General features: G+C 42.6%; 1 protein-coding gene across 1 annotated transcript in view; it reads right to left on the reverse strand.

The window, feature by feature from the left end:
* LOC122556243 (collagen alpha-5(IV) chain-like) overlaps window positions 1–25,871 on the reverse strand; it is a 277,942-nt gene that overhangs the window by 176,612 nt on the left and 75,459 nt on the right. Inside the window, exons 4-13 of the mRNA XM_043702860.1 lie at window positions 23,629–23,673; window positions 20,397–20,441; window positions 15,176–15,238; window positions 14,946–14,999; window positions 11,099–11,125; window positions 9,733–9,810; window positions 8,264–8,317; window positions 5,452–5,487; window positions 5,308–5,349; window positions 4,973–5,044 (exon numbers count right to left, since the gene is read on the reverse strand). Of these exons, the coding sequence (XP_043558795.1) occupies window positions 4,973–5,044; window positions 5,308–5,349; window positions 5,452–5,487; window positions 8,264–8,317; window positions 9,733–9,810; window positions 11,099–11,125; window positions 14,946–14,999; window positions 15,176–15,238; window positions 20,397–20,441; window positions 23,629–23,673 (516 nt within the window). The remainder of the gene's footprint in view (window positions 1–4,972; window positions 5,045–5,307; window positions 5,350–5,451; window positions 5,488–8,263; window positions 8,318–9,732; window positions 9,811–11,098; window positions 11,126–14,945; window positions 15,000–15,175; window positions 15,239–20,396; window positions 20,442–23,628; window positions 23,674–25,871) is intronic.

Genomic DNA, 25,871 nt, shown 5'->3' on the forward strand with positions numbered 1-25,871 from the left:
ACACCCCATGCCCTCTCATGACATTGGCTGCTTTCAGCACAGCCAACCCATTTTTACCAACTATGTCCCCATTATCAGTTTTTCTTTCTCCCTGGCTTTCCATCATTCTTTTTTTTGTTTCCCTAACTCTTATTCTTGCTCTTTCTCTCTCTTCCTCTCTCTCTCTCTAGGCTCTTTCTTCACCTATCCTGTATCTCCCTCCACACTCCCACATCTTCAGCATATATGCCAACATTTACCTAGCTACTACGAGTCCTGCAGGAGGGTCAATGTACCCAAACAGTAACCTTGCTTTCTCTCCACAGATGTTGCCAGACCTGCTGGGTTTCTCCAGCAATTTCTGTTTTGATTTCAGCTAATAAATTGGGCAAAACAATGGCAGGTGGAATTTAATCCTGATAAAGGCAAGGTGATGCATTTTGGGAGGTCTAATTAGAGAAGGACATACACAATTACTGGGAGGTTACAAGGGAGCACTGAGGAACAAAGGTACCTTGGTGTATAAGTCCATAGATCCCTGAGGATGTTAGTGCAGGAACACAGGGTAGTGAAGAAGATATATGGGATGTTAGCCTTCATTAGTCAGGGTGTAGAATATAGGGGCAAGAAAGTTTTGTTATAACTTTATAAAACATTGGTTAGGCCACAGGTGGCGTACTGTGTGCTGTCTGGGTTGCCACACTATCAGAAGGGCATTGGAAAGCTTCATGAAGAGATTCACCAGGATGTCGCCCTGGGATGGAAAGTCTGTGATGAGGAGACACTGGATCGGCAGGATTTGTTTTCCCTGGAGCAGAGGAGGCTGAGGGGGATCTGATTGAGGGATACAACATTATGAGAGGCATAGACAGAGTGGATCATTAGAATCTCTTTTCCTTTCTCAGCCCCCTCCCCTTCCCCAGTCCAGTTATGCTCGAAACGTTGACTCTCTTGCTCCTGATCTGCTGTGCATCGCACTTTATCGATTCTGACTTCTCCAGCATCTGCAGTCCTCACTATCCCTTATAAAATCCAGCTCAATATAAACTCAGCCTGAGAGGGAGGATAACAAATTAGTGTCATGGAGTCACAGAGTCAGCCAGCATAGAAACAGGCCCTTCGGCCCACCATGTCTATGCTGACCAACACACACCCAACAGATTTTCCATCCCAGGCAACATCCTGGTGAATCTCTTCTGCACTGTCTCCAATGTAATCACATCGTTCCGATAGTGTTGTGACCTGATCTGACAACAGTATTCGATCTTCTCAGCCCCCTTCCCTCCCCAGTCCTGATGAAGGGTTATACCCAAAATGTTGACTCTGTTGCTCCTCAGATGCTGCCTGACCTGCCGTGTTTTTTCCTTTCTCGACTGTAGATTTTTTACGGCCTTAATTGGGAGGCTTTGGAGGCTGTGTTTATCGCCTGCCTGCAGGTCTTTGCTCTCATTGCTATTTTATCAGTTTTAGGAAAAAAAGTGATAAATGGTACCAGGAATATGGATTTCAAATACAAGGAGAGATTAGAAAAAATTGACACATTGTCCTTGATACACAGAAGATTAGAGGTGACATTATTGATATGTTCAAAATTATGAACAATTTTGACAGGATAACAAATGACATTCTATTTCTATTTCTACTAGTTGGTAAGACAGTAACTCGGAGGTCACAATTTCAAGACTGTCAACAAGAGACCTAGGATTGAGATGAGGGGAAATTGTCTTTACTTAGAGAGTTGTTAGGATTTGGAATGTGCTGCCAGGGAGAGTGGGGGAGAAAGATTCCATAGGAGGTTTCAAAACAGAGCTGGATATACACAGAGTCATAGAATCATAGAGTCATAGACAATAGAGAATAGGCACAGGAGTAGGCTGTTCGGCCCTTCGAGCCAGCACCACCATTCATTATGATCATGGCTGATCATCCACAATCAGAATCCTGTTCCTGCCTTAACCCATAACCTTGATTCCGCTATCATTAAGAGCTCTATCCATCTCTTTCTTGAAAGAATTCATAGAATCATACAGCATGGAAACAGACTCTTTGGTTCAACTAGTTCACAAAGACAATGTTCCCAAACTAAACTAGTCCCACCTGCCTGTGTTTGGTCATATCCCTCCAAATCTTTCATATTCATGTACTTATCCAAGTGTTTTTTTTAAATGTTGTAACTGTACCTGCATCCACCACTTCCTCTGGCAGTACATTCCACACATGAACCATTCTCTGTGTAAACATTGCTGGAAAAGCGCAGTAGGTCAGGCAGCATCCAAGGAACTGAAGAAGGGCTTATGCCCGAAACGTCGTTTCTCCTGCTCCTTGGATGCTGCCTGACCTGCTGCGCTTTTCCAGCAACACATTTTCAGCTCTGATCTCCAGCATCTGCAGCCCTCACTTTCTCCTCTGTATAAACATTGCCTCTCATATCCTTTTCAAATCTTTCTCCTCTCATCTTGAAAATATGTCCTTTAGTTTTGAACTTCCCCACTCAAGGGAAAAGATCCTTGCTATTCACCTTTTCCAAGTTCCTCATGATTTTATAAACCTCGTTGACCTCCTATGCTCTAGTGAAAAAGTCTCAGCTTATTTTTATAATTAAAACCCTCCATTCCCAGCAACAACCTGGTCAATCTTTTCTGAACTTTGTCCAATTTATAATATCCTTCCGATAGCAGGACGACCAGAATTGCACACTGTACTCCAGAAGTAGCCTCACTATCGTCCTGTGTAACCTCAACATGACATCCCAACTCTTGTACTCAAAGATCTGAGCAATGAAGGCAAGCATGCTAAAAGCCTTCTTAACCACTTGTCTACCTGTGATGCAAATTTTAAAGAACTATGTACCTGAATCCCTAGGTCTCTCCCTATATAATACTACCCAGAGCCCTATCATTAATTGTATAAGTCTGGCCAATCTGGAAAACAGGCCTCCACCACACCAGTCTCCAATCATCAAGTCAATCTTGTATCCAATTGGCAAACTCACCCCAAATCCCATATGATCTAATTTTACTCACTAGTCTACCATGTAAACCTTGTCAAAGGCTTTCCTAAAGTCTTTTGAAAGTGATTCACTTACAGGGCTGAGGGCTGTTCGAAGGAAGGGTTACTGGACCCGAAATGTTAAATCTGACTTCTCTCCACAGATGCTGCCAGAACTACTGACATTTTCCAGTAATTTCTATTTTGTTTCTGATTTTCAGCATCCACAGTTCTTTCAGTTTTAACTTAAACTACAGGTTGTTCTGCTATAACGCGTGTTTTGTTAGTGTGAATTCGCTATAATGTGATTGATGAATTGGCGACATTGTTTCTAAAGTGTGAACTTTTAAAGCATGCATTGGTTATAACACAATTCTGGTCCCATTAGTTTGAATAGTACTCCAATTACACAATTTTCTTATAACACGGGGATTGCAAAACAATGGAATGATCGTGTTTTAGCAGAACTGACTGTATTGAGATAGGGCTCGAAAATGGGACTAGCTGGTACAGACATGATCAGCTGAAAAACCTTCTGTGCTATAGCATTCTATGATTCAGCATACAAGCCAACAGAGGCTCTTAGTTTGCCAATTAACCATCAGTAGGAGAGTACTAGACAGAATCTCCAGCCTGATAGCTGTTAAGCTGGTGATGGGTAAGTGGATGCTATGTCCTTATTGATCACCACCATCCCCCCTGCAGCCCCACCCAAAACACTGAGCCTATCAGGGCTCCTTTCCAATGTTGGGGTCCCCCTTCTGGGTCACCTTCCTCACTGGCCTGTGTGCTCTGACTTCCCTGCCCCATGCCTACCATATTGTTCTTTCCTTCCCAGGGACTCTGCTAAGTCCAGCGCCATGTTTTTACTTATTATTTTTGTAATCTAATATATTTCATATCAGTTTTCTAACTGCCTGTATCTTAAAGCTTATATTATGACAGTTTAATTGGAGATAAGCCTGATTACAGTAGACTCTGCTAAAATATCATTTACCAAAGTGCTCTATGGCCAGTCTCAATATTGTGGGCTGAGAGCTGTATATGCTTACAGATGTGTCTGGAGAGATGGGGGCAGAGACCAACAAATGGCAATGTATGGATGCAAAGGCAACTTCAAGCACACCACTTTATATATGGCAGGGTGTTGCTAAATGGTAAGACAACACAGACTAGACTGTGATTTCAAAAATTCTTGGGAAAAACTCAGCACGTCTGGCAGCATCTGTGGAGAGAAAGCAAAGTTAATGTTTTGGGTCCAGTGACCCTTCTTCAGAACTGATTGTAACTAGGTTTATATGCCAGAAAAGGGTGGGGAATGGAGGGTGGGCAGGGGGAAAGAGTAAACAATAAGTGAAGATGGAGTCCAGAGAGAGAAACACAGTTGTACTGACAAAGGAATGGGTAGAGGTCAGCCTGGGAGAATCAATAGCTGCTAATTGGGATTGTTGGTAGCTGAAAATGTGTTGTTTGTGGAAGTAGCCCATGTGATGACAAGCCCTGGTGTGTCGGCTAGGGAGATGGGAGAAGGTGCTCAGGCCCTAAAATTATTGAACTCGATATTGAATGCAGACTACACACACCAGGTCCCCATTGTTAAATTGGCTCTGTTTAAAACATACGCTCATTGGGTTTGGGAACAAGATATCACAAGGGAGGGGAAACTGTTTTAAATTAACTTTGTTTTGACTTGTTTGGGGGTGGGGGGGTGGGTGAGCAGGCAAATAAAGAAGGCGATCCAGATTATCCCTCCACACGCAGGAGTTTAACCATTTCGGGGATCTGATGTGGAACTGTCGCAAATTGGACACTGTCTCCTGGAACCCAGTTGTAGCATCAGCCACAGGAACCGTTCTTGTACCACCTGCTGGTTCAGGAGGAAAGCGTTATCGACTGACCCAAACTCACACTTCAATAAAATAATCCATCGTATTATAGCTGCTACAGAATACATGGGGGCCAGGCCAACAGACTGAAATTGGTTCATCAGAGAGCCATGTCCTACCTTCTGTCCTTTCACAGTGATGGTAGGACCACGCTCTGGCCGATAAACAGGACCAGGACGACCTTTCACACCCTGTTTGCAACATAAGCATCAACTTATCAGGTTTGGGAAATGATTTTATCAACAAGAGGAATGGTTAATTAGAGTGCATTTGACATTCAATAGCTTTGGCATAATTTTTGAAGCATGGTTTAAAAATATCACAGTACAGGTGCAGAATCAATCAGTAGCTCAGCTCACGAATTTATTTACCATTAGCTTTGTTAAAATACACAAATTATTTGATCTAATCTTGCCCACTCTCAGCTGCATTCCCACACACAAATTTCAATTACCTTGTCACCCTTGGAACCCACAAAGAATAATCCCATGTTGCCCTGTACAAATAAAAGTTCAAGCAAGTTTACATTTTATCAAAGCTTTCAAACTAAATTTTTAAAATGGCAGGAAAACAATAGAACTGGTTCCACAGGTTTTACCTTTGGCCCTGGATGACCAGTTGGTCCTGATGGACCCTAGCAACAGATAAGAATATCAACAATTAAATTTGAAACATATTCCAGGCATATGAAACAGTTCAAAATATATCAGATGGCATCAACAAACACTACTTGAAAACTGACTTGAAAATCTCACAACACTAGGTATAGAATTTTTGATGTTGTTTTGACATTTGATTTTTTTTTAGTTATAGTTTGGATTATTCCTTGGAAGTGACTGTTACATTTTTATTTTTGTTCTGCAAATTGACGATAATCTTTTTAATCGTATTTTAGCCTTGTTTAGTTTGGAGTTCTATTATGATACAGAGGCAGGCAGCCAAATTAAACAAAACTCCCGACCCATGTATTCATAACCCAGTAAAATCACAACATTGAAAGACCCTCAAAGTTAATCCCAATGGTTTATAACCAGACTTTTGAATAGCCAGTACAAGACTTTGTGTATAATTGATGCCAGACACCAGGTTTATGGCTTAAACAATGTATTAATAATCTATTAATACTACAGTACTTTAGCTGAGCAAAGTTAAAACAGCCAGTGATTGAATTAATATCTACAATTTAACCCCATCTTCTTTGATTTTACTCCCAGCTCACAGAAAGACAGAGACAAAAAGGCACATTTAAGTTATAAATCAAAACAAAATTAAGAGAGATATAACTGGCCAATCATTTAAGCTTTTTCCAGGGCTGTAAAATCAAGGCACATGGGATTTAACCTTGCTTGGTTTCTGCTGACACTGGTCAATGCAAACAGTTTCCTATAAGCTCCAAGGAATTTTCATTTAATTCTTCTGACTGAGATTCTATTCTTCAAGTTTTCAATAAGTTGAAAATGGGAGCAATCAGATCTCTGTCCTGTAGCTTTGGCAGCCATAGTCCTTCTGACAAAATCACAGTTCAAAACCAATTCAAACTCTAGTTTCTCTTTTGATTTCTTTTCAACATTATCTTGACTTGAACTTCCCTGCAAGACCCCTGTTAACATTTAAACATCTGCCATCTATTTGAGCATAATGTCTCTCTGGGGTTGAAATGTCAATAGAATACATTGAAGAACGTGCAACCTGTAATGAGACCTGGCCTTATTAACAAATATCAGTTTGTTTGTTCTCCTCTTTTGTTTTAAAACAAGCTGCTGCTTACAGTCCATAGGTCATCCTTAGCTCTCAGCTCACAGTTCACAATGCCAAACCAAAAATGATAAAAAATAAGAAAAAAAGAGAGGCCAAGAGCAGTGGCTGGTCGCTTTGTGGTGGGTAAAGTTGGTGAACCTTTAAACAACTTGCCCGTTCTTCTGGATAGGTGTAAGCAAAACCCTGGCTTGGTCCATTTTTCTCAAGTTTCTTTCTCCTCTCCATTTTTTCTTGTTTTCTGTGTTCCATTTATCATAACACTGAAAGAACCTCAATTTGAGTAACAAGTTTTACAGATTCCTGTATTTAGACTGCAATAATGGAATCTCTAGCATGATATGCTTACTAATATCAAAAAACATTTCTAAACTGTTATAATGTTCTGAGGTTTCACACGTTCCTTCAATTCTTAACAACCAGCATGTGAAAATAATTTTTTTTCTAACAGGAAATTGATTTCATTGAAAATGCTTCTTTTAAAAAATAAATACTTAAAATGACCAATTTGCAATTTGGTCTATTAATGGAAGTGAGTACTGCAAGATATTGATCTTTTTATTCTAATGAGGTTTTATTTTGACTGTGCTACAAACATGTTGGAATGCTCTGTCATGATGTTCCTCTCCCTCCCATTCCCTACATCAATCATGTCTCCTAATCCATCTGCAGCTGATGCCTGTCAACTAACTAGGACAGTAATTTGCTGTAGCAAGATTCTGATCTTTTTGAGGATATTGTCCTATGAAGAAAGTATGTAATGGAAATATAAGGGGTAGGTTTTTTCATTTGTTCATGGGAAATTGGTGTCATTAGCTAGACCAGCACCTTTTTGCCAACACCTGACAGTTTAAAAAAAAAATTATTGAATTTAAACTTCACCATCTGCCATGGTGGGATTCCAGCCCACGTTCTGAGACATGAGCCTGTGACTTGGGATTCCTAGTCAACTTACCACAACTGCACAGCTTCCTGAGAGGTTTCTGTCACCTGTGGAACTGCATCTGACATTCCCACAATTTTACAAGGCAGAGAGGTGATTACAGTTTGAACAAGCTGAGTTCAGAAAGTCGCCCCATGGGTCAAAGGGGGGGATGATCTTTTTGAATCCTTTTCACATCTTGTACTGATCATCCTGAATTTACTTGAATACTCTGCTCATCTTGCTGTACACTCACAAGGGAAATCTTCAACAAGATATCTGACTGAATTGAAAGTATTTAGTCTTTTGCTGAGGTCTTGGTATTTGGGTTGGTGTCCTCTTGAGCCATGCAGGTCCATAATGTCCCAGGTTTGAATGTTGTGTGTGTGCGGAATGAACTAGCTTCGTTCACACAAATCAAAGTATTATAGAATCATAGAGTCCGACAGTATAGAGGACGCCATTTGTAATGTAAAAATACATTACGTTTAACTTCTTGATTAGTTTTCCTGGATTCTACTGTCAGGCAAACAAATTTCACTTTCCCTTGCATTGTCCCTTGGCAACCCCTAGTACAGTGAATGGCACTGTACGAGATACAGAGTTGTTTGGGCAGTAATGCAATTCAGTGTGGTTCAGCTGTCAATTCTGTATATATTAAAGAAAGCAGTCATCCTTAATCTTCTGCGTGAAGCCCTCAGATACACTGAATTAAGGAAAAGGAGGCACTTACCAAGGGACCTGGAGGCCCAGTGGGTCCTGGTCGTCCTGGAAGTCCTGGTTGACCCTTAAATTAGATAATTCATAAAATGAATATCTTGTTCTAATAATTTCATTTGGAATCTGGACTAAAAACAATTTTCTGTTGTGTCTGAACAGCAAAGATAACCTTAAAAAGCAAAAAGCAGCCATTATCCAGAAAGCTTCCGGGTCTGTGAAGGAAAGGAATCATTGAGTGGGTTATTATTTTGAGAAAACCAGCTTTTCATTCTGCCCATAGTGGAGGGTCTGAGGTCAGACATTGTAGGATCTGCCTACTTGCTCCACCCCCCCCCACCCATTTGCATAAAAGTTATGATATAGTCGGTTCTGCTATAACGTGGTTGTTCCGTTCTTGTGCAAATTGTGCATTAGAAGAAATCGTCTAATAGCAGCAGCATTTAAACTATTGGGATTGGAATCACATAATAACCAATACACACTTTACAAATTCACACTTTAGAATAAGTGTCCCAAATTTATTAATCGAGTTACAGTAAATTCGCATGAAGGAAACGTGCATTACAGCAGAATGACCTGTATATCGTTTGGGTGCAGTGCAAAGGTATATGCCAAAGAGCAATGATTGTGTTCAGTTCTTGAAATGGCATTTCCTAGTGGGGTATTAATAGTAGAGAAGCCTCATAAAAGGGGCGGCTCAGTGGTTAGCACTGCAGCCTCACAGCACCAGGGTCCCAGGTTCGATTCCAGCCTTGGGCGACATCTGTGTGGAGTTTGCACATTCTCCCTGTGTCTGCCTGGGTTTCCTCCAGGTGGTCTGGTTTCCTCCAACAGTCACAAAGATGTGCAGGTTAGGTGAATTGGCCATTTTAAACTGCCCATAGTGTTAGGTGCATTAGTCAGAGGGAAATGGGACTGGGTGGGTTACTCTTCGGAGGGTTGGTGTGGACTTGTTGGGCCAAAGGGCCTGTTTCCACACTGTAGGGAATCTAATCTGTCTGAAGTTGAAGAGAATGTAAGTGATTAACTGAGCCATGATCTCGCTGAATGGTGGTGAAGATCTGATGTGCTGAATGCACTACCTCTGCTCTTTCATCTTATGACTTTATGGACTTACAAACTTTTGCCTTCCTCCAGATATCTCATGTGCCGCAAGGTCTTCTGGTTAAGTTTTCATATGCCTGAACGTGTCATGCTAACCAAGCACCAGCTGGTCTGCACAACAAAGCAACTCATACTGTTCTTTACAGGGACTCCAGGGCCACAGTATAAACATGGGTGAGGTGTCAGTTCAAGTTAAATGGTAGTTCAGCTTCAATTACAGTGTGTTCCTACAAATTAATAACTGTAGCGAAATAACTGGAAGAGCTATGCCCAATCTTGCACCATGCTCTGTGATGTTAAATCTCTCATGTTATCAGGCTCATTGCAGATGTCAAACACACCATATGTCAGCACACAGAGTTGAGGAGTGACACTTACTGGAGGTCCTGGGTGACCTGGTGGTCCATGGCTTCCTTTGTCCCCTGGATATAACGGTACAATTTGAGCTGATTCACCCTTTCAAGATAAACATATTGCAGAATTAAACCTCACCCCTGCTTAACAAACAGCAACTACATACAGTTACATTAGTTAGCCCTATCCTGCTGAATAACCAGAAGCTGTACTTAATTTCACATCTGGAGGACTGCATTGAGATTTCTGTCTATTAGAAACCATTTATAAAAACTTGATTTCTGAGATGAGGGGGTTATCTTATGAAGAAAACTTGGGCCTGTATCCATTGGAATTTAAGAGGATGAGAAATGATCTTGTGGAAACCTGAAGGATCCAAAGGGGATTTGCGAGGGTGAACATTGAGTCTCTCATTTTAAATAGGAGAATGAGGCTACATACCAGTGTTGACGTGGTGGGTTGGCACACAGCATTGGCTCTACTCAGCGCTGGTTAAGTACTAGTAATGGCAGGATGTAGTCCTTAGGCTGCATTGGTCTCTCATTGAAAGCCTTCCACCCTGAAATTAATTGTGGTGTGTGTGGGGGCGCTAACGAATCAGGAGGTGATGGGGTCTCCCTGAAGCATCTGCTTCTGTCATTATACAGAGATTCCACCACCTTCCAGAGTGCCTCTAGGGTGAGCATTAAATTCTGTCCTAAGTGTTAATTTCACCCTCAATTATTTGTGGGAATAATCATCCTGCTGTCAATCTTTAATATTCATTCATTGTCTGCTTCAGGGATATTTTCAGCCTCATTATTGTTGAGTGAATATGACCCTTCATCCCCAAAGGAGACAGTGGGGGCTGCAGATGCTGGAGATCAGAGTTGAGAGTGTCGTGCTGGAAAAGCACAGGAGGTCAGGCAGCATCCAACGAACAAGTCAGGCAGCATCAAAGGAGCAGGAGAATCGACATTTCCCGAAACGTCGATTCTTCTGCTCCTTTGATGCTGCCTGACCTGCTGCGCTTTTCCAGTAACACATTTTTAAGCTCTGATCTCCAGCATCTGAGGAGCAGGAGAGTCAATGTTTCAGGCATAAGCCTGATGAAAGGCTTATGTCTGAAACATTGATTCTCCTGCTCCTCAGGTGCTGCTGACTGGCTTTGCTTTTCCAGCACCACACTCTCGACTCTGACCCTTCATCCTGTTAGCAATCAGTTCTGGTTTAATGGCAACAAAGAAAGTCACTTATCAAAATCCAGATATTCTGGACATTTCTATTTGGAAAATCAAAATAAAATTCAAAGCATAAGCTTCAGCCAATCAAATTCTCCCTTTAATCACATCACTTGGCAGAACTAACTTCATTTGCAAATGAAAACCCTCCTTCTTAGTGAATGACATACCTTTTGTCCTGGAAGCCCTGAATGTCCCTGAAAATTAAAATTAGAAATGTATAGTTCAGGAATTTTTCAGAAACGTACTTCAATTTTTGAATAAGATTAAAGCAGATTTACACAGCAGTCATAACTATTTAGCCCCCCCTTGGAAATATCCATTTTGTTTTCAATGGGTTACAAATAATTGGGAATAACTTTGACTTTATGCCTTTACGTAAAAAGGAGACATTGAAACAGCAGTCCATTACTCATCTCTTCTAGTTTTAATTTTCGAAATGAAATAGTGAGGGATGGTGTGATGTAAATGAGACTGCCAATTTGTGAGAAAAAAGAATTTCCACTGTTATGGCATCTTTCATAACTTCAGGGCATCCTAAAGCACTGAAGTGGCAATGATGTACAACCTGGAGTTCCAGGATTTTGATCCAGCGACAGTGAAGAATCAGTGATATAATTCCAAGTTAGGGTCTTGAATAGAAATGTGCAGGTGGTGTTTCGAGTCATAGAGATGTACAGCACGGAAACAGATCCTTTGGTCCAACCAGTCTATGCCAACCAGATATCCCAACCCAATCTAGTCCCACTTGCCAGCACCCAGCCCATATCCTTCTAAACCCTTCCTATCCATATATCCATCCAAATGCCTTTTAAATATTGCAATTGTACTATCCTTCTCTGGCAGCTCATTCCATACACGTACCATCCTCTGTGTGAAAACGTTGCCCCTTAGGTTTCTTTTATATCTTTCCCCTCTCACCCTAAACCTATGCCCTCTAGTTCTGGACTCCCCCACCCCTGGGAAAAGATTTTGTCTATTTATCCTTTCCATGCCTCTTATCATTTTGTAAACCTCTATAAGGTCACCCCTCAGCCTCCGACGCTCCAGGGAAAACAGCCCTAGACTGTTCAGCCTCTACCTATAGCTTAAATCCTCCAACCCTGGCAATATCCTTGTAAATCTTTTCTGAACCCTTTCAAGTTTCACAACATCTTTCCAATAGGAAGGAGACCAGAATTGCGCGCAATATTCCAACCGTGGTCTAACCAATGTCCTGTATGCCACTTGTCACCGGCTGCCATGTATTTGCTGTCCTTCTTGGTAATGAAGGTCATTCATTTACAGGGTGCTTCAGAGAGGCCTGGGTGAATTGCTGCAATACATCTTAGAGCAAGGACAGCCAACGGATGTTATCTACCTGGACTTCAAGAAGGCTTTGATAAGGTGCTGAGTAAGGTAAGGGCCCATGGTGTTACAGGCAAGGTGCTAGCATGGATAAAAAATTGGCTGTCTAGCAGAAAGCAGAGAGTGGGGATAAAAGTGTCCTTCTTAGGATGGCAGCCAGTGACAAGTGGTGTTCATTTCATACATTAATGATCTAGATGAAGGAACGGAGGGTACTCTGGCTAACTTTGCAGACGATACAAAGATAGGTAGAGGGACAGGTAGCATTGAGGAGGCGGGAGGCTTACGAAGGATTTGGACAGGTTAGGAGAATAGGCAAACAAGTGGCAAATGGAGTGTAATATGGGAAAGTGTGAGGTCATGCACTTTGGCAAGAAGAATAGAGTATTGGACTGCTTTCTAAATAGGGAGAAAACAAAAAGGCTGAACTGCAAAGAGACTTCGAAATTCTCGTCCAGGATTCTCACAAGGTAAATGTGCAGGTTGGGTCAATAGTTAGGAAGGCAAATGCAATATTGGCATTTATTTTGAGAGGACTTGAATATAAAAGCAGGCATGTTCTTCTGAGGCTCTAGTCAGACCACATTTGGAGTATTGTGCACAATTTTGGGCCCCATATCTCAGGAAGGATATACTGGCCCTGGAGCATATTCAGAGGAGGTTTACGAGAATGATCCCAGGAATGAAAAGCTTGACATATGAGGAATGTTTGAGGACTGTGGGTCCATACTTGATGGAGTTTAGAAGAATGAGGGGGTATCTAATTGAAACATTGAACAGCCTGGACAGAGTGGATGCTGGGAAGATGTTTCCATTGGCAGGAGAGACTAGGACACAAGGGCATAGCCTCAGTGTAAAGGGAAGGCCTTTTAGAACAAAGACAAGGGGAAACTTCTACAGCCAGAGAATGGTGAATCTATGGAATTCATTGCCACAGAAGGCTGTGGAGGCCAGGTCATTGAGTATATTTAAGACAGAGATAGGTTCTTGAGTATCAAGGGAATTAAGGGTTACAGGGAGAAAGTGGGAGAATGGGGCTGAGAAACATATCATCCCATTGAGTGGGCTGAATGGCCTAATTTATGCTCCTATGTCTTGTGGTCTTATCTTGTGTATGGGACACATTGCTGCCATGAAGTGTCAGTGTTGGAGGGAGTAAATGTTGAAAGTGTGGGATGGGATGATAATCAAACAGGCTGCTTTGGAGGAACAAATTACTGCAGATGCTGGAATCTGTACTGAAGACAACAAACGCTGGAGATCACGACGGGTCAGATGGCATCCTTGGGGAGATTCAAGAGTGTGGTGCTGGAAAGGCACAGGCAGGTCAGGCAGCATCAGAGGAGCAGGAGAATCGACGTTTCGGGCAAAAGCCCTTCATGGAGAAAGATCAATCTAATGTTTCAAGTCTAGATGACTCTTTATCAGAATTGAAGTATGGAGGAGCAGCACTTATGCTATAGGTTTGGGGTGTGGGGTTGGGGGAAGTGTTCAGAGTAGTGGGTGTCAGGTGCCGGTGAAAAAAACGATGTTGATAGTTCAGACTAAGTGATCCGAATGTGAGTATGGCAGAACACTGGCGTGTCTCCTACCATAATTGAAAGACTAAAAGACCATAAGACATACAAGCAGAAATTAGGCCCTTCAGCCCATCACATCTACTCTACCATTCAATCATGGCTGACAAGTTTCTCAACCCTATTCTCCCGCTTTCTCCCCGTAACCCTTCATCCCTTTGACAATCAAGAACTTATCTATCTCCATCTTAAATATACTTATTGAGGATAGTTTGTGAGATGGGGGAATCCAGAAGGCTGTAAAGTGTTTGGTCTGAAGGTGAGATGTTGTTCTCTCAGTTTGCGCTGGGATTCACTGGAACACTGCAGCATGCCAAGGACAGACACATGGCCATGTGAGCAGGGCGCTGTGTTAAAATGACTGGCTACGGGAAGGTCAGGGTTCTGCTTGCACATAGACTGGAAGTGTTGTGCAAAACGGTCACCCAGTCTGTATTTGGTGTCTCCAATGTAGAGTAGGCCACATTGGGTATAGCGAATACTGGCTGCTTTGTCCTGGATGGTCTTGAGCTTCTCGAACATTGTTGGAGCTGCACTCATCCAGGCAAGTGAGGAATACTGCATCACACTTGTACCTTGTAGATGATGGACAGGCTGGAGAGTTAGGATGTGAATAACTTGCTCCAGGATTCCTAGTTTCTGACCTGTTCCTGTAGCCACTCTATTTAGTGAGTCCAGTTCAGAACTGCTCAATGATGAGGTGTTCATTGATGGTGATGCTATTGAATGTCAAGTAGAGATTGTTACACTCTCTCTTGTTGGAGATGGTCATTGCCTAGCATTTGTGAATGTTTTGTGCTGTGAATGTTTCTTGCTACTTATCAGCTCAAACCAGGTTGGATAAAGACTATTTAGAATAAATAGTCAACACAAAAGCCTGTGGTATTGGTGTAGGTTTAAGTCTTTCAGCTGTGTGAGCAGTGTTAGTTGTCAGCCTATTGCAGTGATTTGTATTTTTGCTATTTTTGAACCACCTTTCACTGTCCCGTACTGTGTGTTGAGAATGTGCCTGGGAAAGGGACCGATATCAGGGTGCTTATAAATTAAATATTAATAATCTTATTGGTTTCAGTAAGCTTTGTAAAGTACATACTTGAAGTCCTGTAAATCCTTCTGAGCCAGGAATTCCTGGAAAACCAGGATCACCCTGTAAAAGAAAGAACTTGCAATTTTTATGTATCGCTGCGAAGCATTACATGTATCAAATTAACATTAGATTACAATGGAAATTCCAAGTACTTTCTGATTAACAATGCTTCTCAAGTCTGAACTCAAAAGCTCACCATTTTTAAAAATAAATTGATGTTTTAAGGCTGGCCTTACCTTTGTGCCATTGCATCCTGGTATGCCCTTAGGACCTTGAGGACCATCTTTTCCAGGGATACCCTAGATAGAAAAAGTTGGAGTTTATTTCAGAAACTTATGAAAGTAAGGTACATGCTGTAACCAACAGAAATTCTGACTCCTTGGGGTATGGTCAGCCAGATGACATGACAATGCAAAAGCATAGGGCATTGGTAACTCAAGTGATGTACATTGTACAATAATGATGTACATAGTGTACAATAATGTAAGCTCTAGTTGCCGCACTCTGTCCTTGTTGCTTTGGGTGCAAAGTCTATTACAGATTGGAGTGGATTACTCTGTCATCTCTATGACTTTAAATAAAGGGAATAAACTTAGTCAGCACCTTGGTCCTGCTTGACATTATGTAAAACTATCCATACCTCAGGAAATTCACATTCAGGCAAGGCCATTGTAATGGTTAGAATGGAAAATATAAATATCACTGCACCTCAAGATTAGATTAGATTAGATTACTTACAGTGTGGAAACAGGCCCTTCGGCCCAACAAGTCCCTTTGGACTGTGGGAGGAAACCGGAGAACCCGGAGGAAACCCACGCAGACACAGGGAGAATGTGCAAACTCCACACAGTCAGTCGCCTGAGTCGGGAATTGAACCCAGGTCTCTGGTACTGTGAAGCAGCAGTGCTAACCACTGTGCCACCGTGCCGCCCCCTGTGCCTTCTGAGGTTAAGGTGTGTTTGACAGAATATTGCGTGAAGTTTAGCTCTAGGGCCACCATTATCTAATATTTCAAATAGAAAATAATTTTCACTTTCGATGTGAGTTGTTGTAGGTCGTCACTTAAAATTTACTGAAACATAAGGCCAATGTAGGTCCAGTGGAATAAATAGAAATGAGTAAATGAGCTCTGATTTTCAGGTAGAAATGTTACAATTTAGAATTTCACCGACTAGTCCAGATCATGGTTGGCATTACACAGCATTCCTGTATCCACCTTAACGAATGTCTGTGGTGCTGTCCATTTCTCTGAGTCCCGTGGACAGCATGAGATCCTGGAAACTAGAGTCTAGATTAGAGTGATGCTGGAAAAGCACAGCGGGTCAGGCAGCATCCGAGGAGCAGGAAAATTGACATTTCAGGCAAAAGCCCTTCATCAGGAATGGAGGAGCCAGCATGAGATCCTGGCAGCATTGTTTGTTGATACGTGCACAGCTCAGACAGGCTGTTTCTTCGAGGGATGTGGCAGAGCAAGATTACTGCAGTGCAGTAGAGGAGGTATTGGATATATTAGAACGTATGAATGTGGATAAATCTCCTGGTCCTGATCAGATATATCCAAGAACACTGCAAGATACTAGAGAAGAAATTGCAAGGGCCCTGGCTGATATTTTTCCATCATCGTTAGGACCCGGAAGACTGGAGGGTAGTGAATGTTATGCCCTTTTGAAGAATGGCTGCAAAGAAAAACTGGGAACTATAGACCAGTAAGACTAATATCTGTGGTAGGTCAGTTACTCGAGAAGATTTTGAGGGATAAGATATACATGCATTTGGAAAGACAGGGTTTGATTAGGAATAGTCAGCATGGTTTTGTGAGTAGGAGATCATGCCTCATAAATTTGTTCAAGTTCTTTGATGAAGTGACCAGGAAGGTTGATGAAGGCAGGGGGGTAGATGTAGTTGATATGGATTTCAGTAAGGCCTCTGATAAGGTTCCACAGGGCGAGAATGCCAGAGTTAAGGGATCCATGAGTCTGGCATGTGAGTGTGTGCACTGGCGAGGGATATTCAGGGAGATTGAATGACTTGTGTATGTATGTGAGATATGTCACATGAGCAAACCCACATGCACAGAATATTCCAGCCATTTCTTGGAAAAGGATAGCAAAAAGGAGAAGATTGTTCCTGTGATGGATTACTTTTTCAAAAATCTTACTGTTCAACAATTTAGTAATATAACGAGTGCAATCATTCCTAATACAAAAACTACTGTTTTTAGATTATTCAATGATCTGAAATGGATAGTGTTGGATAACTCATCACAGTGCATGGCAACAAAAACAGAAGTTGATGGAAAAGCTCAGCAGGTCTGGCAGTAACTGGGAAGAGAAATCAAAGTTAACAGTTTGGGTCCAGTGACCCTTCCACAGAATAGTTTTGATTTACAGCATCCACAGTTCTTTCGGTTTTTACACTTCAATGACAAACCATTTCAAGACATTTTTACTTCATAGGGAGTGACCAACACCATGTCATCACTCCCCTGTCCACACTCAATCTATTCAGAACATAGAACATTACAGCGCAGTACAGGCCCTTCGGCCCTTGATGTTGACCGACCTGTGGGACCAATCTGAAGCCCACCTATCCTTCACTATTCCTTTTTCATCCATATGTTTATCCAATGACCATTTAAATGCCCTTAAAATTGACGCATCCGCTAGTGTTGCAGGCAGTGTGTTCCATGCCCCTACAGCTCTCTGAGTACAGAAACTACCTCTGACATCTGTCCTGTATCTATCACCCCTCAATTTAAAGCTGTGTCCCCTCATGCTAGCCATCACCATCCAAGAAAAAAGGCTCTCCCTATCTATCCCTCTGATTATCTTATATGTCTCTATTAAGTCACCTCTCAACCTTCTTCTCTCTAACTAAAACAACCACAAGTGCCTCAGCCTTTCCTCATAAGACCTTCCCTCCATACCAGGTTTCATCCTGGTGAATCTCCTCTGCACCCTTTCCAAAGCTTCCACATCCTTCCTATAACGCGGTGACCAGAACTGTATGCAATACACCAAGGGTGACCTCACCATAGTTTTGTACAGCTGCAGCATGACCTTGTGGCTCTGAAACTCAATCCCTCTACCAATAACTTCCCTGATCTTACTGAAACATCTGAACCTTGGAACTCGCAACAACCATTCCTGTCCCTGCTCTATCCATGTCTCTGAAATGGCCACAACATCGAAGTCCCAGGTACTAACCCATGCTACAAGTTCATCCACCTTAGTCCAGATGCCCCTGGAGTTGGAGTAGACACACTTCAAACCACCTTCCTGTTTGCCAGTGAACTCTTGTGATCTTGAAATTTCATTTCTGACCTCACTACTCTCAACATCCTGGACACTGGAACTATAATTTAGGTTCTCATCTCCCTGCTGAATTAGGTTAAACCCTTCCAAAGAGCATCAGCAAAATCACCCCCACCCCCTCAGGATATTGGTACCCCTGTGGGTCAGGTATAGACTATCCTGTTTGTAGAGGTCCCACCTACCCCAGAATCAGCCCCAATTATCCAGAAATCCAAAACCCTCCTTCCTGCATCTTCCCAGGCCACGTGTTCAGCTGTTCTCTCCCCCATTCCTCGCCTCGCTAGCACATTGGCACGGGTAACAAATCAAAGATAACAACTCTGTGTGTTCTAGCTCCAAGCTTCCACTCTAGCTCCCTGAATGTTTGCCTTAAATTCCCATCCCTTTTCTTCCCTATGTCATTGGTACCTATGTGGACAGTGACTTGAGTCTGCTCCCCCTCCCCCTCAAGGATCCCGAAAACACGATCAGAGACATCATGAACACTGGCACCTGGGAGGCAACACACCAATCGTGAGTCTCCCTCATTTTCACAGAACCTCCTATCTGTCCCCCTAACTATGGAGTCCCTAATGACAAATGCTCTGATCCTCTCACTGTTCCTCTGAGCAACAGGGACAGACTCTGTGCTAGAGACCTGTACCCCATGACTTACTCCTGGTAAATCGGTCCTCCCCCAACAGTATCCAAAACAGTATGCTTATTATTGAGGGGAACAGGGGATTGCTGCACTGCCTGCCGGTTCCCTTTCCATCCCCTGACTGTAACCTTTTCTCTTGTATCTGAAGTGTGACTACCTCCCTGTAACTCCTCTCAATAACCCCCTCCGCCTCCTGAAAAAACTATATGGTGAGTAATGTCAAATCGATGATTGACAAGCATCCAGCAACAAAAGATTATTGTACTTTATTGCTGTCTTTTGTGCAACATCAGTGAAAAAGCATTACCTTCCACAGCAAAACTTCTGTTTGAACAGTTAATGCAATTGCTTGCACTGGCACAAAGGAAGATGGTTGTTTTGTTGGAGGTCAGTTATCTCAGCTCCAAGAAACCTCAGCAGGAGTTTCTCAGGGTACTGTCCTGGGTCAAATCAATGACCTTCCCTACATCATAAGGTCAGAAGTAGGGATGATTGTGTAATGCTCAACATCATTTGTGACTCCTCAGACACTGAAGCTGTCCATGCCCAAAGGCATCCAGATCTGGACTATATCAGGCTTGGACTGACAAGTGACAACTAATGTTGGCACCACACAAATGTCAGGTAATGACAATCTCCAACACGAAAGAATATAATCATCACCCTGTGACATTCAATGGCATTGCCATCACTGAAATTCCCACCATCAACATTCAAGGATTACACTGACCAGAAATTGAACTGTACCAGCTATATAAAAACAGGTGAGTAACTCCCCTCCTGACTCTCCAAAGCCTGTCCATGATCTACTTGCTTGGATGAGTGGACCTACAACATTAAGAACCTCACCAGCATCCAGGCCAAAGGAGCCATGTAGTGGCACTCTGTCCCACTACCTTAAGCATTCACTCCCTCGAACACATGCTGCATAATGATAGCGGCATTTACCATCTACTAGATGCATTGCAGCAACTCACCAAGGCTTCAACAACACCTTCCAAACTCACAACCACCTCCATCCAGAAAGAAAAGGGAAGCAAATATATGGGAGCACCACCTCCTGCAAATTCCCCTCCAAGCCACTCACCATCCTGAATCGGAAATATATCACTGTCACCAGTGTCACCAGTGTCACCAGCTCAAGATTCTGGAATTCCCTCCTAATGGCATTGTGGGCCGACCTACTGCAATGGTTCAAGAAGGCAGCTCACCACCACCTTCTGAAAGGGGCAACTAGGGATGGGCAATAAATGCTGGATTAGCCAGTAACATCCACATCCTGTCACTGAAATAAAAGATAAATATAAGTTGCTGTTATTCATAAATATGAATGGGAACACCAGTCCATAATGCTTTCCTATCCTGTGATCCTTTTTAAAAGCTTTAGCGTGTATTAATTTTATAGTTTAGTCATTTCCACGGTGTATATCTTGTGATGGAAGGGAGTCTAGCATTAGAGGAAAGTCCAGGCTGCTGTGTAATTTGTCATTTTTGTTTACTCACTGGCACAGCAGGGTTTCCTGGATGGCCTGGTAAACCTGTAGGTCCCTAGAAAAATGAAAAGAACAGAAAGTATTAATTATACCGCTACCAAATGGATCATAATTTGCAGATATTTCTAACCAATTTGTTCAGAGATGTTATGACCCAACTCTGGTGCAGTTGGGACCTAAACCCAGGCCACCTGGTCCAGAGATTGGGGAATTACCACTGTACCACAAGAGCCTTAAAGAAGACCAATCCATCAATATCTGTTACAATGTTTCTGCCCAATTTCTGCTAAACCACAAGAAGAGGAGATGATGCCTCGTGGTATTGTTGTTAAACTGTTAATCCAGAGAAAGTGAGGACTGCAGATACTGGTGATCAGAGTCCAGAGAGTGGTGCTGGAAAAGCACAGCTGGTCAGGCAGCATCTGAGGAGCGGGAGAGTCGACATTTCGGGCATACGCCCTTCATCAGGAACAAGGCTTGTGGGCTGAGGGGGTAGAGAGATAATTGGGAGGGGGGTGGGGCTGCGGTGTAAAGTAGCTGAGAGTGTGATTGGTAGATGGAGGTGAGGGTAAAGGTGAAAGGTCAGAGAGGAGAGTGGAGCAGTTAGATGGGAAGGAAGATGGACAGATCATGAAGATGGTGCTGAACTGGAAGGTTGGAACTGGGATAAGGTGGGGGGGAGGGGAAATGAGGAAACTGGTGAAATCCACATTGGACCCATGTGGTGGGAGGTTCCCGAGGTGGAAGATGAGGTGTTCTTCCTCCTGGTGTCGGATAGTTAGGGCGTGGGAAAGGAGGAGGCCGAAGACCTGCAGAGTGGGAGGGGGAGTTGAAGTATTCGGCTATGGGGGCGGTGGGGTTGGCTGGTGTGGGTGCCCTGGAAATGTTCTCTGAAGAGCTATGTGAGTAGGCGTCCAGTCTCCCCAGTGTAGAGGAGCCCGCATTGGGAGCAACGGATACAGTAAATGACATGAGTGGAAGTGCAGGTGAAACTTTGATGGATGTGGAAGGTTCCTTTGGGGCCTTGGACGGAGGTGAGGGGGGAGGTGTGGGCACAGGTTTTGCAATTCCTACGGTGGCAGGGGAAGGTGCCAGGAGGGGATTGTGGGTTGGTGGGAGGGCATGGACCTGACAAGAGAGTCGTGGAGGAAATGGTCTCTCTGAAATGCAGATAGTGGTGGGGAGGGAAATGTATCTCTGGTCGTGGGGTCCATTTATAGGTGGTGAAAATGGCAGAGGATGATGCGATGCATATGGAGGCTGGTGAGGTAGAAGATGAGGACTGGGGGTGTTCTGTCCTTGTTGTGGTTAGAAGGGTGGGGTTCAAGGGTAGAGGTGCAGGAAGTGGATGAGATGTGCTGGAGGGCATCATTGACCATGTGGGAGGGGCAATTGTGGTTTTCAAAGAAGGAGGCCATCTGGGGTGTTCTGTGGTGGAACTGGTCCTCCTGGGAGGAGATGTGGCTGAGGTGGAGGAATTGGGAATACGGGATAGCATTTTTACAGGAGGTAGGGTGGGAGGAGGTGTAGTCAGGTAGCTGTGGGAGTCAGTGGGTTTGTAGAAGATGTCCGTGTTGAGTCAGTCACCGTTGATGGAGATGGAGAGGTCCAAGGAGAGAAGGGAGGTTTAGATTAGATTCCCTACAGTATGGAAACAGGCCGTTCAGCCCAACCAGTCCACACCGACCCTCCAAAGAGTAACCCACCCAGATCCATTTCCCTCTGACTAATTGCCCTAATACTATGGGGCAATTTAACATGGCTAATTCACCTGACCTACACATCTTTGGATTGTGGAAGGAAACCGGAGCACCTGGAGGAAACCCACACAGACACAGGGAGAATGTGTAAACTCCACACAGACAGTCACCCAAGGCTGGAATCGAACCTGGGACCCTGGTGCTGTGAGGCAGCAGTGCTAACCACTGAGCCATCCTCTGAGATGGTCCAGGTGAATTTAAGGTCGGGGTGGAATGTGTTGGTGAAGTTGATGAACCATGTTCGACCTCTTCATGGGAGCACGAGGTGGCGCTGATGCAGTCATCAATGTAGCGGAGGAAGAGGTGGGGAGCGGTGCCGGTGTAACTACAGAAGATGGACTGTTCTACGTAGCCAACAAAGAGGCAGGCATAGATGGGGCCCATGTGGGTTACACCTTGTGTCTGCAGGAAGTGGGAGAATTCAAAGGAGAAATTAATCCAGAGGTCTAAGTATTTTTTGAGGGCCTGAAATTAATCCAGAGATCGGGAAGGATGTGGAAGCATTGGAAAAAGTGCAGAGGAGATCTACCAGGATGTTGCCTCGTCTGGAGGGAAGGTCTTATGAGAAAAGGCTGAGAGACATTGGTCTGTTCTCATTGGAAAGGAGAAGACTAAGAGGGGATTTAATAGAGACATACAAAATGATCAGAGGATTAGATAGGGTGGACAGTGAAAGTCTTTTTCCCAGGATGATGACATCAGCTTGTATGAGGTGGCATAACTACAAATTGAGGGATGATAGATTTAAGACAGATGTCAGAGGCAGGTTCTTTACGCAGAGAGTGGTAAGGGTGTGGAATGCCCTACCCGCTAATGTAGTAGACTCAGCCACATTAGGGAGATTTACACAATCCTTAAATAAGCACATGGATGATTTTGGGATAGTGTAGGGGGATGAGCTGAGAATAGTTCATAGGTCAGCGCAACATCGAGGGTTGAAGGGCCTGTTCTACGCTGTATTGTTCTATGTTCTATGTTTTATGTTCTATGATCTATGATCTAAGTATATTCTGAGGGCCTGAAATTAAATCCTGCCATGGCCGATGTTGGTATTTGAATTCAATAAAAATCTGGAATTAAGAATCGAATGATGAGCATGTGACTATTGTTGATTGTTGGGAAAAACCCATCTGGTTCACTAATGCCCTTTGGGGAAGGAATCTGCCATCCTCACCAGGTCTGGCCTAGATGTGACTCCAGACCCACAACAATGTACTGACTCTTAACTGCCCTCTGGGTAGTTAGGGATGGGTAATAAATGCTGTCCTCGCCAACGACACCCATATCCTGTGAGTACTCAAATTGTGGACCCCTGCAACACATGCTCTTGAACAATTGATGATGCCTTTTGGAAATGGATGATTTTAAATCTATTGCATGGTCTTCCTTCTACTCTTTTAAATGGTAAAAAAGAGGAGCTGTTTGGAAGCAGTTGTTACTTCTCTATTTGCTATTCTGTCTGATAAATATAAAAACACTCACCCTCAAACCCTTCATGCCTGGAGGTCCTGGAAATCCAGGATTTCCCTGTTAACATCAAAATGAGGAAAAATGATGTCACATATTCAGAGAATAAAATCTAGAATTACAATCTTCATTCAACAAGCATTTAAGAACATTTTGTTCTTCATTACATTCTTTTGAACTCTTTTACTGTAATTAATAATAGATGCCAACTGAATTCTTCCAACACTTTTAGAGCCCACGTTTTCTGCTCAGCTCATGTATCTGATTAAACCCTTCAAATATAAAATTTCATTTTAATGGTAACTCAGTTTTATGTTTGAAAGACACATTTTTAAATTTTCTTTACTTTGGGATTTTTGACCACTTTTCCACACAAATAAATGTGAAAACAAAAACCTTTAATTGTTGCGTTTTCGAGTATTGCACTTCACATCAGTGAAAAGATGCTTGATATTTGAGATGATATTGCACTGGCTAAAACACTGTTTCCCCATTGATGGTAAATAATATGCACCTCATTACTTTATCTTGAGAATTTAACAGACATTCCATTTTCATGTGTGATTTATGCAAGATAATTGAATTAAAATTACTTTGATTGTAATTTGTTTGGCATATTGTGTTTGTGCCCTGAACTCACCAAGTTCTCTGTTCAGGGAAATTGGGGAAAAAAAGCACGTGATAAACTTGAGTATCTGATTCAAAGTTATGTAGTATTACAGTACTGTTACATCTCAGGTCACACCATTATGTAATTAACTGTATAATATGTGTCTATTTCTATAAAAGTTAAATGCTCAGGTAGATCACTGACGTGACCAATGCCATTGATACTGAAAAGGTTTTGCCAGAAGTTATGATTTGGAGATTCCGGTGTTGGACTGGGGTATACAAAGTTAAAAATCACACAACACCAGGTTATAGTCCAACAGGTTTATTTGGAAGCACTAGCTTTTGGAGCGCTGCTCCTTCATCAGGTGGTTGTGGAGTATAAGATCGTAAGCCACAGAATTTATAGCAAAAGTTGACACTGTGATGCAACTGAAATGATACTAGATTAGATTAGATTCCCTACAGTATGGAAACAGGTCCTCAACTGAAATGATATATTGAAAAAAATCTGGATCGAAAAATAACTGAAACCAACACGCCCATACTAAATGATGAGAGACTTAACAAACAATCCAAATCTTTTTCAATATAGAATTTCAGTTACATCACACTGTAAATTTTTGCGATAAATTCTGTGGCTTATGACTTTATTCACCACAACCACCTGATGAAGGTGCAGTGCTCCGAAAGCTAGTGCTTCCAAATAAACTTGTTGGACTAGAACCTGGTGTTGTGTGGTTTTTAACTTTGACAGAAGTTGGTTCTGTTACTTTCAAAGTTCTCATCCAAACTAATCTGTATCTCCAGTGCTATAGCACAATTTATGGTATTTCAGAATGATAGAGGCACTGTGGCCAGGACCTCTGGTTTCTGCTCTTCAACTTTGGTAAGAGTGCATCTCATCAGGGTTTGGTGATGTTCTCAATGTGAATGTTGTTGGTTCTTTGTGCTTTGGCAAATACCCCGATTGCAAGCACAAAGATGGTAATGAATATTTATTTAAGTTAATCCTTTGATTTCCCCACTTATCTGCAGATTTTCTCTATTTTGGAAATGACATTCAGTCCATTGCCTCCTTCCAAACGGTTTTTGCTTTCATTCATAAGGAAACACAAAGAAGGCAATATTCCTTGATGGCACAAAAATCTCCAGATTTAGCTTGCAGCATCTTGTCCTTTGTAACTACCAAGTATTAAGCAACACCTATTTTTCTAATCAACCTTTTCAGAGGTGCTATTATATACCTCTAAACCCAGGTCTCCCAGTCCACAGATAGGGACACTACTACTGTGTTACAAGAGCCCTATTCAGCAGCGCCTATCAATGGCAGCTTTAATGGGTAGCTGTGAGCAACTTCCTGTTTCTTTCTCAGGTACAGGAAGTTTATTATGAAACGCTTGAGATCGAGCTCATATACCTGACCAAAGTCCTGTTGTTTCAGTACTGTGCATGGAAGGTGTTAAATGATGTCCATAACCAACAGAAAACCACTATAGCCCATGTAGTTTATAGATAAAACTTGTTCTACCCACAAGGCTGGAATCATTTCTGTTTCTATAAAGACAATTAAAGTTAATTTCCACCACTCTGTTGCTTGTGCAGTTTGGAGATAAGCTGGATTCCCCAAAACACAGTCATCATTGATG

This window comes from Chiloscyllium plagiosum, chromosome 13 (genome assembly GCF_004010195.1).
Source record: "Chiloscyllium plagiosum isolate BGI_BamShark_2017 chromosome 13, ASM401019v2, whole genome shotgun sequence".
Taxonomy (NCBI): domain Eukaryota; kingdom Metazoa; phylum Chordata; class Chondrichthyes; order Orectolobiformes; family Hemiscylliidae; genus Chiloscyllium; species Chiloscyllium plagiosum.